Source organism: Scylla paramamosain, chromosome 11 (genome assembly GCF_035594125.1).
Source record: "Scylla paramamosain isolate STU-SP2022 chromosome 11, ASM3559412v1, whole genome shotgun sequence".
NCBI lineage: Eukaryota > Metazoa > Arthropoda > Malacostraca > Decapoda > Portunidae > Scylla > Scylla paramamosain.
In genome coordinates, this window is record NC_087161.1 from 25043523 (window position 1) to 25056022 (window position 12500).

The following is a 12500-nucleotide window of genomic DNA, read 5'->3' on the forward strand; positions in this document are numbered from 1 at the left end:
ACAAAAAAGAAAAGAAAAAAAGAAACAAGAGTGAGAGAGAGAAATAGAGCCATGCAGAAAACCATCCATTGATATAACGATAGATAGATAAACTTGATGGATGAATGAATGGATAGATAGATAGATAGATAGATGAAAAGATTGATGAATTTATATAAGAAGAGATAGATAGAGAGGCGGATGTAAGCATAGATGGACAGACACGCAGGCAGATTGATAAATTAATGCACTGCTAGATGAGCGGATGAATAAAAAGCTGGAAAAATGAATAAATTAATGAACAGATGGACTGGACAGGAGGAGAGAGTTCAGAGCGAGTGAGTCCGTTTTCTTTCAACTCTCCAATAACTGATAACGTTTTCTGTGTTTTTCTTTACGTTCATTTTTTCTCTTGTTTATAGATGAATTGTTCGCTCTTTCCCCTTGGTTCGTTCCCACTTCTGGTTCACTTCTGGTTCTAATGAGCGTCGCGGATTCCATGGTTCGCTGGTTCCTTGTTGGTTCACGTTTGCCTTTAGTTTATTTTCGTAATTTTAGGAAGAGGAAAGGTACTTGTTAAGGTTCCAGGTTCTCTCTCTCTCTCTCTCTCTCTCTCTCTCTCTCTCTCTCTCTCTCTCTCTCTCTCTCTCTCTCTCTCTCTCTCTCTCTCTCTCTCTCTCTCTCTTGGTCTTAGTCGATTTGATTAACTAGTTTGATTTTATTTTTGTTTGCGTTTTCTTTGGGTTCATGCGATTACATTTGATTCAGGCGTTTGTTTGTTTGTTTGTTTGTTTGTTTTTTTCGGGTACATCTCGTGTTGGGTTTGCACTGAAGGCGAGACGTGTTCAGGTTGTTCAATTTAATATATTTTCTTTCTTGTGTTGTCTGGTTTGTTTCATTTATTCTTTCCTTGTTGCATTTTCTCATTTGGTAAAAAAAAAAAAATCGCTCCATGTTTTAAATTTTCATATATTATTACAGTTCACTTCGTTTATGTATATTTGAAGGTCATGTTTGACGTAATTTTTCTTCTTTATTCTTCTTTTTCCTTGTTGTATGTTATGAAAACTCCTTCGTCTTGAGTTGAGAGGAATTTATTCAAGTTTTGTATTTGTCAACATTTTTTTTTTTATATGTTCATCATTCATGTTTTTTTTTTTCATCCCTCATAGGATACTTTTTTTTTTCTAATGAATGGTCTCAAAATTTTAGACATCACAAATTCACGGTCATCTTTCATTAAAGGGCTTACACACACACACACACACACACACACACACACACACACACACACACACACACACACACACACACACACACACACACACACACACACACACACACACACACACACACACACACACACACACACACACACACACACACACACACACATTCATCATTCATTCATTTTCTCTTTCCCATCCTCCCTCTTCTCCCATTCCCTCACTGTCTCACTCACAAACTCACTTGCTCACTCCCTCGCCTCACTGTCATTTTTCATCTTCACCGTTCTCTCATTTCCTCCCTTCCATCCTTCCTTCACTTGCTCATTCTCTCCCTTGCCTCTCTCTTCAATCATGGGTGTACTTTCATTCACTCACTCACTCACTCACTCACTCACTCACTCACTCACTCACTCACTCTACCTCTCTTCAATCACGCGCTATACTCATTCACTCTATCTCTCTATCTCATCAATCATCACTCATTCAACTTCTTTCACTCACTCCACCTCTCACTCCACCTCTCACTCCGCCTCTCACTCCACCTCTCACTCCGTACTCCGCATGCGCACGTGCATTGAACGGTTAAGAATGATATGCATTGTTTTCTGCTGATTGACATTCATACATCATTAGAGAGAGTACATGTAGTTTGGAGCTGACATAGCCACGTGCTCACACCTGCTCACACCTGTCTGGTCCCATTAGTTTGAATAAAAGAGGCTGATTTGTTTCAGATTGCCATTGTTGCTCTGTGTACTTATGATTTGATTCTATTTTTATTATTATAGTGATTGACAATGTGTGATTTAACCATTTGTATTCTTAGAGGTTTATTATTATTATTATTATTATTTATTATTATTATTATTGTGACTTATTATTGCTGCTATTATTATGATTATGGTTGATTATGATTAATATTGCTAGATGGATTGAATTGATTGACTGAGTGTGTTTTGATTAATACATTTTTTGCTGTAGGATTGATTTTAGTGTGTGTGTGTTGTGTGTGTGTGTGTGTGTGTGTGTGTGTGTGTGTGTGTGTGTGTGTGCGTGTGCGTGTGTTGGTGCGCGGTGATGTGATTTTTTTTTTATATTTATTTCTTTAAGGCATGTTTGCTACTGTATGATTTTTTTTTCTAATGACTTTTCTTAACATCTCGCTTTTTTTATATATTACATACATCTCCCCTCTTGTTCCCCTTGGTATTATCTGTAAGAGCTGTGATGACCTTCAATACTCTTACCTATAGCTTCTCGAGACCACCACCACCACCACCACCACCACCACCACCACCACCACCACCACCTCGCTTCCTGGACAGTCAAATGTTTAATAATAATAATAATGTTCACCCAAGAATTTATATTAATGATACTCGATATGTCATTTTGATATTAAATAGTTTCTTCTAAGGGGGAAAATAAATGTATGATGTAATTCGGCTTATTTCATGATGGAGGAATTTGCTGTAATGTTGAATTGTATTGCTGTTATTATTATTATTATTATTATTATTTATTATCATTATTATTATTATTGATGGTGTCCAGCTAGCGTGTCACGTAACAACACTTGCCTGAACGTAACACTTCGTAACCTCCCCACCACTCCTTCCACTCCCCACTCCACACCACTCCACACTCCACTTCTCGTCCCCCAAGCTGTGAATCCCCATCCACCACCCAAATTCCCCACGCACCCCTCCACACCCTACTCACTCCCTCCACCCCTCCACTGACTTCCAACACCCCAATTCACTCCCAACACCCCCAAACTCACTCCCTTCACACCCCTACTCACTTCTAACACCCCCAATCATCCCCTCCACACCTGCACTCCCTCCCTCCACACCTTTACACCCCTCCACATTCACATCCCACTCTAAACTAAACTTTTCCCACTCGTCATAGCACCTACCCTTTCTGTCATTGCATCCCCTCTTCCACTCCCCCATTGCATCCCCTCTCCCGCTCCCCAGCACTCTAAGGGCCTCCTGTCACGCCCAGTAATTCCCCCTCACAGCATCCCTCTAACTCTCTCCTCTCCTCCACCTCTTCCTACTTCGTTAAGGGTCCCAACACGAGCCCTTAGCAGTGAACTTTAAACCTTATGCATCTTTATACTGTATTTTCTCTTTCTTTACGTCATTCTTACCTGGGTGCATTGAAATAATTATCATATCTCTTCCTTTACTTTTTTACATTAATATTTGCTTCTTATTTGCTTCTCTTTACCTATTTTTACCTTCCTGTTCTTTCTTTCTATTACACTAAAGTACAAGTTTCCCGTTTACGATACTCATTCTTGTTAATTTTCTTAGTCTTATTTTTTTCCTCCTATTCTTTCCATACATGTTTTAGTCCTTTATCTTGTCTTAATTGCTTTCTTTCCTTCCATTACACAAAGTTAATAAAGATTTCCTACGTACGATGCACTTTTTTTTTTTTGTTAATTTTCATGCTCTTATTCTTCTCTTACTCTCTCCATATTTATTTTCTCATTCCTCTTTCCCTCGTCTCCTCTTCTTATATTCTATAACACAAAAATATACAAATTAACTATACACAACAACCATTCTTATTCTTTTTCCATATATTCTTTTATTCTACCCATACTCATCTTTCCCCTTGTTTCCTCTTCTCTCCCCCTGACCCCTCACCCAGCATCCCAAACGGTCATCCTTCACCCTTGATATGCGCATCCTTCAAAGGCCCCCATTAACCCTTTACTAGTCCCGCGTCCCGTAACTTGACAATCCCAGCATGCTCCCGCCTCTCATTAATCCTTAGCCACGTAATCCCACCCTCAGTGCATGTACTCAGCGCTGTAATCAGTGTTTGTTCATCCACTGTCATCCACTCCACTCAGTCACTCCACTTAGTCATTTTCTCGCTTCAGTTTTCCTTTTTTTTTTTTCCGAGTTGTGTTTTTCTTTCATTCGTGTGTCTCCCGTTTCTTTGTTTTTTTTCCTCTTCCATCCTTCCGTCTACCTTCTATTTCAGTTTTCTTAGTTTTTTTTTTTTTTTTTTTTTTTTTTTTTTTCTCGTGTCTTCTGTCTTTCTCCCATTTCTTTGTGTATTTTTTTTTCGTTTCACTCCTTCCTCTCTTCCTCCCGTCTGTCTGCTACTTGAGTTTCCTCCTTATTCTTTCCTCTCTCTCTCTCTCTCTCTCTCTCTCTCTCTCTCTCTCTCTCTCTCTCTCTCTCTCTCTCTCTCTCTCTCTCTCTCTCTCTCTCTCTCTCTCTCTCTCTCTCTCTCTCTCTCTCTCTCTCTCTCTCTCTCTCTCTCTCTCTGCCTGCTTATCTGAAATTCCTCCTCCTCCTCCTCCTCCTCCTCCTCCTCCTCCTCCTCCTCCTCCTCCTCCTCCTCCTCCTCCTCCTCCTCCTCCTCCTCGTAACTACCCTGTTTAATTCCTCTCAGTTCCTGTGTCTCCCCTTCCCTTCGCCTTCATGTCTCTCTCTCCACTCGTAATTTTGTTTTCCTTGTGCTTCCCTCTCCCGTTCTTCTCTCTTCCTTCTCCTTATATCTCCTTCATCTCCTATTCCTCCATATCCTTGTCTTATTTTGTCGTTTTTTTTCCCTTTATTTTTGTATTTTTTATTTTTTTTATTTTTGCCATGTCTTGTCTTTTTATTTTATTTTTTTGGGTCAATACGTAAATTTAGGCTAATTTTTTTTTTAAGTGTTTAGTTTTTTATGTATTGTCTTTTTTTTTGTCTATTATGTCATTGTTTTATTGTATTGTCCCGTCCCTCCACCTAATCCATCTACCCCCTCCTCTTCCCTCCCATCCCCTCCACACATACACACACACACACACACACAGCACCTCCTTCCCTCCACCACCACCACCGCCACCAGTCTGACACCACTCCTGCAGCATCCTTTCCTTCTTCACCGCCCACTTGTTATTACTCTCCTCCTTCCCTCCTTCCTCCCTCCTAGATATAATTCACCAGTAACTCTTGCACCTCCTGTAATGTAATCACCACCACCACCACTACTCTCACCACCACCACCACCACTACCACTGCACCATCTCTTCACCCACTCTCCCTCACACCACCACCACCACTACCACCACCACCACTACCACCACCACCACCACCACGGCCTGGAGTGCACACCGCCGCCGCTGCCTCGCTCACTCCCTGCCTGCCCCTGACACCTTCACCTCCCCCACCACCCCTGACCTCCCGCCCCCCGCCAGTAGCGCCCCGCCCTGGCTAACGGTGCTGTAGTGACTAACGGGCGTGTGTTCGCTGCCCACCCTGCAGGCGCTGCTTCAGGCACACGATGTGGTGGCGCACGAGGTGTACGGAGACGAGGCCATCCGTGTGACGCCGCCGCCCCTCTTGCCCTACCTCAACGGCGGGGACGAGGTGGACCCGGCCAACGGGGACGTGGACATGGAGAACATCACGAGGGTCAGGCTGGTCCAGTTCCAGAAGAACTCGGACGAACCGATGGTAGGTCGCCGTCTTCGCTTCCCGTCCTCACCGCCTCCCTTCCACCTCTCCCTCAGGTTCCTCTCCTTCAAGATCCTCTCCCCCTCCTTCAAGTTCCTCTCCTTTCTTCCCTCTCACAGATTCCTCCCTCTCTTACCTTCCTCCTTCCTCCAAGTTCCTCTCCTTCCTTCCATCATCATTCATTCAGGTTCCTCTCCTTCCACTCCCTCCACCTCTCCCTCCTTTTCCTTCTCTTCTCTCAGCCTCATGAAAGACCACTCAGCTTCATGGCCCTCACCTCCCTTCCTCCGCCTTCCTCACTTCATTCTCCGCCTCATGCTAGGGCGCCTCCTCCTCTTCCTCGCCATCACATCCCTTCCTCCTGCTCCTCCTCCTCGGTATCTCTCGCCCTCACCCACTCTCCTGCATCCTTCTAGAGTAGCAGCATTGTGAGAGAGAGAGAGAGAGAGAGAGAGAGAGAGAGAGAGAGAGAGAGAGAGAGAGAGAGAGAGTCATGCTCATGTCCGCTCCTCACCTCTTCCTCCCTCATCTTATCTCACCTGTCCCTCCCTCACCGTCACTCGTCACACCTGTCATCCTAATCCGGCAGGTGTAAGCCACTTGCTCACACCTGCCACGCTGCTTGTAACACGTCCTCTTTCATTTCCCTTCCTCCTTTTACTTATCTCCGTGTATTCCACTCCTTCCTGCTTTCCCTTTCGTCCAGTTACCTTCCTCCTTACCTGCTTACCTGTTTGATCCTACCTGCTCACCTCTCCGCCGCCTCCGCCCCACGACAGGTGTGCGGAAGCTACACCTGTGTCGAGAGGGACGGTGAGGCAGTGAACCACTCACTCACCCGCCCTTTCCTATTCACAAACTCATTCATTCACTATCTCCTCCCTGCCTCCCCCCCAACCAAACTACTCCAGGTGAAGGGGTGATGGGTGGGGGCATGATGCTACTTCCGCCCCCTCCCCTCTTCCGGTCTGAGGTCACCTGTTCCCTTCACCTGGGTCTTTCTAACCACTTGCTGGGTCATTTCAGTGTTAGTGGCGCGTCGACCAGCAGTGCGGGGTGAGTACTTCAGTGTTTACCTGTTTACTTGATGAGGTAGTCCTGAGAGCAGTGTCCTTTAATACCTGAACCCTCCCTCCCTTACCTCCATCCTCCGCCCTCACCTCCCCACCAACCCCAATCACCTCTCCCTGCTCCCCTCCCCCCAGCAGCTGTCAGCATGTACCGGCAGCGTCTCACTTTCACTCACCTTCACACACACATTCACTTCACTCACTCAATATCACCTTCTTGGACTCTTCTGTGCATTGGCTAACAGTTACGTACGTTATTCTAGCTGTCTGTCTGTCTGTCTGTGTTCGTATACCTGTCTGTTTTGTCTGTCTGTCTGTCTGTCTGTCTGTCCTCCACATATAGAGCATTGCAATGACCCTCTGCTTTGCTTCCGTCTAAGTGTTGTTGGAATGAGCGATCATTTCTTTGACTTCTCTCTCACGATGTGCTGCTGCTGCTGTTGTTAATTATTGTTGTTGTTGTTGTTGTTGTTGTTGTTTTACTTCTAATCTGTTTACATTCGCCGGTGAAAATAAAGGAAGCGGATTAATCAGGTGAGTGCAGACACTTTTTTTTTTATTATATTTGTGCTTTTTTGCAGTGATTTATTGATCTGTTTTTCAAGTTTCCTGCCGTGTTCTGAGTGGCAGCGGCGGCCATCACTCACCTCCCCCTCTCCCCTTCCCCCTTGCCCCCTCTCCCACCCACCCCCAATGGCGACTGGCACGGGGTAAACACCTCTTTGAACCCCATTCTGGCTCTTCCCTCCTCCTCCTCCTCCTCCTCCTCTTCGCCCCCTGCTTCCTCCCTCTCCTTCGTCCCATTTCCTCTCCATTTCTTCTCGCCTTCCCTCTCACCTTCTCTCACATTTCCTCCTCCCTTTGTGATTGCTCCCTCCACGTAAACACTTCTGTCACCCAGCCTTCCTTTCCTCTCTCTCTCTTTCTTTTTTTTTTCTCTCTTTCCAACTCTGGTTTAATGTTTTTTTTTCTATTTTTTTTCACTTGCCATTTCACGCCTCTCTCTCTCTCTCTCTCTCTCTCTCTCTCTCTCTCTCTCTCTCTCTCTCTCTCTCTCTCTCTCTCTCTCTCTCTCTCTCTCTCTCTCTCTCTCTCTCTCTCTCTCTCGTTATTTTTTTTATTTTCCGGATAGTTATTATTTTCTTCTTAATCTTCATCTTTATCCTCTCTCCATCTCCTTATTTCTTGCCTTTTTCTTTTACCTTCGTTTCCTTAATTTTTTTTATTTATTTATTATTATATTTTTTTTAAAGTTCACTTTTTAACATTCCTAGTCATGTTCCTCTACTTCTCAACCTCCTCCTCCTCCTCCTCCTCCTCCTCCTCCTCCTCCTCCTCCTCCTCCTCCTCCTCCTCCTCTTCCTCCTCCTCTCTCCACCATTTCAAGCATCACCTCGTTACCTGTCTTCCTAATTTCGTTATACCTGCCTGCCCCGCCGCTCTTCATCTCACCTGTTTCACTCCTGCGGCACACACACACACACACACACACACACACACACACACACACACACACACACACACACACACACACACACACACACACACACACACACACACACACACACTATGCCTCCCACGCTTCTCCGTTTTCCTCCTCCTCCTCCTCCTCCTCCTCCTCCTCCTCCTCCTCCTCCTCCTCCTCCTCCTCCTCCTCCTCCTCCTCCTCCTCCTCCTCCTCCTCCTGGCCAGTATCGCCGCATCGCTGCTCTTCATATTTTGTTGGCATCCTGGCTTTTTGTCTTCACTCTGTTCACTGTTTAAAAGAGGGGAAAAATTTTTGTATGTCTTATTTCCCCATGTTATCAACGCCGGCATGTGTTGAGGAAGGAAATATATGTGTGAGAAATTATGAAGCTAAATAATGTCTCTTGAAAAGGTAAAACATATTTGTACTGATTAATTGTTGACAGGTTTGGTCTCTCTCTCTCTCTCTCTCTCTCTCTCTCTCTCTCTCTCTCTCTCTCTCTCTCTCTCTCTCTCTCTCTCTCTCTCTCTCTCTCTCTCTCTCTCTCTCTCTCTCTCTCTCTCTCTCTCTCTCTCTCTCTCTCTCTCTCTCTCTCTCAAGTACACGTCATGGGAAATATTTATCATCGGTAAGGATCTCTGGCGCGAGTGGTTTATAGACTTGGAGGTGTCAGTGCGCGGCTGCTGTGCTTGACGGGGCGCGGGTCTCTGGGGCTTCCAGGGGCTTTAAGGGGGTGGCCGGAGGGGGCAGTGGCAAGGGTAATGGACCGTGCCGTCACCTTTCCTGCCTGCAGACGTTCACGGTCACTCAGGTACAGGACTTGCAAGGAAAGAGTTGACCGAAAATGCACTTCAAGATCTCACTTTTTTCTTTTCATTTTTTTTTTTATTTTGTTTGGATTCTTTCACGATTAATGGAAAGGGAAAAGAAATGTGACGTGTTATTGGTTTTGTAAGACCTTTGTTTATTTTATATTGCATTTCAAGGTGTTACTTGTTTTTCTTTCTTTTTTTTTTCGTTTTGTTGGGAGTCTTTCACGATTGATGGAAAGGGAAAAGAAATGTGAAGTGTTTTGGGTTTTGTAAGACGCGTGTTTCTTTTTTTTATCTTCGTTTTCTTTTCTTAAGTTGGCCAGAAGTGTGCCTTTTTTTTTTTTTTTTCTTCTTTCATGATTGACGAAAAATCTTAAAATGTTTTCACCTTGCGAGTTTCCTGTTTGTTTATATTTTTTGTTCGTTTGTTTCTTTTATTATTATTATTATTATTATTATTATTATTATTATTATTATTATTATTATTATTATTATTATTATCATTATTATTGTTGTTCCTCTGTGTGTGTTTTTAGTTTTCTCATTATTCAAAACCTGGAAAGAAAACTACATATTTATATTTTCCATTTGATATGTTTTGCAAGTGGCTTGTTTATTTTCGTTTTTATCCGCTTTTCTCTCTTCTTTTAATATTATCTTTATTTTTTTTCTATTTGCTAACGACTTTTGCACTCTCTCAGAACTGACGAAAAAAAAAATTACCTTAAGTTGCTTCATTTCTCCACATTCTTGTATTTTTTCTTCTCTCTAACATGTATATTCCTTTTTATATGATCTATATTTTCTCCATATATATATTTAATTTTGTCTAGTCTTCCATCTCCTTTCCTTCTCTACTTTTTTTTTCCCTCTCTGCTCCTTTTTCTTTATTTTTTCATCCCAAGATTCATTTTTTTTTCTGTTTTTATCTATATATTTCTTTTTTCCTATACAAGTCCGTTTGTTTTTCCCTCTACACGCTATTCCCAGTTTGCCGCCGCTGCACTCTCTCCTGTGTCGCTTTTGTTCCCGGTTATATTGCCTCTTTTCACTCTTTCCAATTTTCTTTCTTATCTTCATCTTTTATTCATTTTTTTTTTTTTTCCCCGAAGACACGACCCAACCAACTCACACATGCAGTCTCTCTCTCTCTCTCTCTCTCTCTCTCTCTCTCTCTCTCTCTCTCTCTCTCTCTCTCTCTCTCTCTCTCTCTCTCTCTCTCTCTCTCTCTCTCTCTCTCTCTCTCTCTCTCTCTCTCTCTCTCATATTGTTATCAGATCCTTGTACATTCTTTTATCACTTTTACATCTACCCTTTCCTTTTCATTTCTTCCTCTTCCACTTCCTCCTCCTCCTCATCCTCCTCCTCCTCCTCCTCCTCCTCCTCCTCCTCCTCCTCCTCCTCCTCCTCCTCCTCCTCCTCCTCCTCCTCCTCCTCCTCCTCCTCCTCCTCCTCCTCCTCCTCGTCCACATTCAAGAATTCAAAAGTCTCCTCTGTTCATACAAGTAAAATCCATTTGTTGAAGTTCAGTCCAAAAGTTGCGCAGAATGAGGAGGTTTGGCGCTAATGGGGAAGGGCAGGAGGAGGAGGAGGAGGAGGAAGGGGAGGCGCATATGATGATAAAGTAGAGGAATATGAAAAGAAAGGAAGATAAGAAAAGAACGAATATGTGCTTGTGTGGGTGGATGCATTGTGTTAGAGAGAGAGAGAGAGAGAGAGAGAGAGAGAGAGAGAGAGAGAGAGAGAGAGAGAGAACAGAAAATCGATGTCTCTCTCTCTCTCTCTCTCTCTCTCTCTCTCTCTCTCTCTCTCTCTCTCTCTCTCTCTCTCTCTCTCTCTCTCTCTCTCTTAGGCATTGTACAGTTTATCAACATCAATTACTTTCTTCCTCCATCTTCTTGTTCTTTTCCTCCTCCTCCTCCTCCTCCTCCTCCTCCTCCTCCTCCTCCTCCTCCTCCTCCTCCTCCTCCTCCTCCTCCTCCTCACGCCATAAGGAGAGGGAAGCCCATCGTTCAACCATGAATCACAATTTTGACTAAGAAATGCTCCTTCCTCCTTTTCTTCCCCTCCTCCTCCTCTTCCTCTCACAAGCCTCGTACGTCCCGTGGAGGAGGAGGAGGAGGAGGGAAAAGCGTCATGCTAATGGGAGAGTCTCATATGAGTCACTGAGTCGGAAATTTACTGTTTGTGAGAGAGAGAGAGAGAGAGAGAGAGAGAGAGAGAGAGAGAGAGAGAGAGAGAGAGAGAGAGAGAGAGAGAGAGAGAGAGAGAGAGAGAGAGAGAGAGAGAGAGAGAGAGAGAGAGAGAGTCAGGTCTTTTCCTTTTATTTCGCTTTCTATTAATTCCTTTCGACTTTCTCCCTCCTCCTCCTCCTCCTCCTCCTCCTCCTCCTCCTCCTCCTCCTCCTCCTCCTCCGCATCAAGACAAGCTAAGCTGCTTACTGTGGTCGTCTTCCTGAGGGACGTGAGGTTGAGGATTGGAGAGTAAAGGTGAGCTGGAGTAAAGCAGTGCACAGGTGAAAGATTAATTATCAGGAGGTGAGGAGCGGCAGGTGCGTGGACAGGTGGGTGTGGGGGAGGCGTCAGGGTGAGGGAGTATTGGTAAGGAACAGGTAAGGGAGAGGTCATTATTGTTTGTTTATTTATTTATCTCTTTTCCGTTGATTTGTCTATTGCTTTTCATCTGGTTTATTTGTGCAATGCTTTATTTTTTATTCCACTTTTATTAATATAGTTCTTTGTTACTTCTTTGGCGAATAATATATATATATATATATATATATATATATATATATATATATATATATATATATATATATATATATATATATATATATATATATATATATATATATATATATATATATATACGTAACTTTATTTTCTTTATTTTATTTTATTTTATTTTATTTTTATTTATTTATTTTTTTATTTTATTTTATTTTTTTTTTTTTTTCTCATGATAACGGGCAAGGAATTGTCGCCACAGACTCACCTTTTACGATGTTGCAGTATTCTGATACCAGTCTAAATAAACTGACACGCGTCTGAATAATGTTTGGGTTCTACTAGACTTGTTTCTTATTATTATTACATATCCTCTAATGGCTGACAATTACTTAAAAAAATATTTCAATTTAATCTTTTAAGTAATAACCAAATACATTTATTCAATAATACTTCTGGAGAGAGAGAGAGAGAGAGAGAGAGAGAGAGAGAGAGAGAGAGAGAGAGAGAGAGAGAGAGAGAGCTTAGGGTCGAAAGGGTCTGGGATGAAGGAATAAGAGAGGAATAATTTCTAAGTGGAAAGTGACTGAGGTCCTGAATAATGAAGGTGGACTCAGCGATAACTGTTCCACCACTCCACCATTCCAGTGCTTTCCTTCACCTCTCAATTCCCTCAACATGACCACGTGGAATATGGAAATTTGCTCACACACTCGCCCTATTATCTCATTATTATTATTTCAC

General features: G+C 43.1%; 1 protein-coding gene across 23 annotated transcripts in view; it reads left to right on the plus strand.

Moving 5' to 3' along the window:
- LOC135105095 (peripheral plasma membrane protein CASK-like) overlaps positions 1-12500 on the plus strand; it is a 239781-nt gene that overhangs the window by 134391 nt on the left and 92890 nt on the right. For all 23 annotated transcript variants that reach the window (XM_064013060.1, XM_064013063.1, XM_064013071.1 and 20 more), the window contains exon 3: positions 5489-5680. In XM_064013060.1, coding sequence (XP_063869130.1) covers positions 5489-5680 — 192 coding nt within the window. The remainder of the gene's footprint in view (positions 1-5488; positions 5681-12500) is intronic.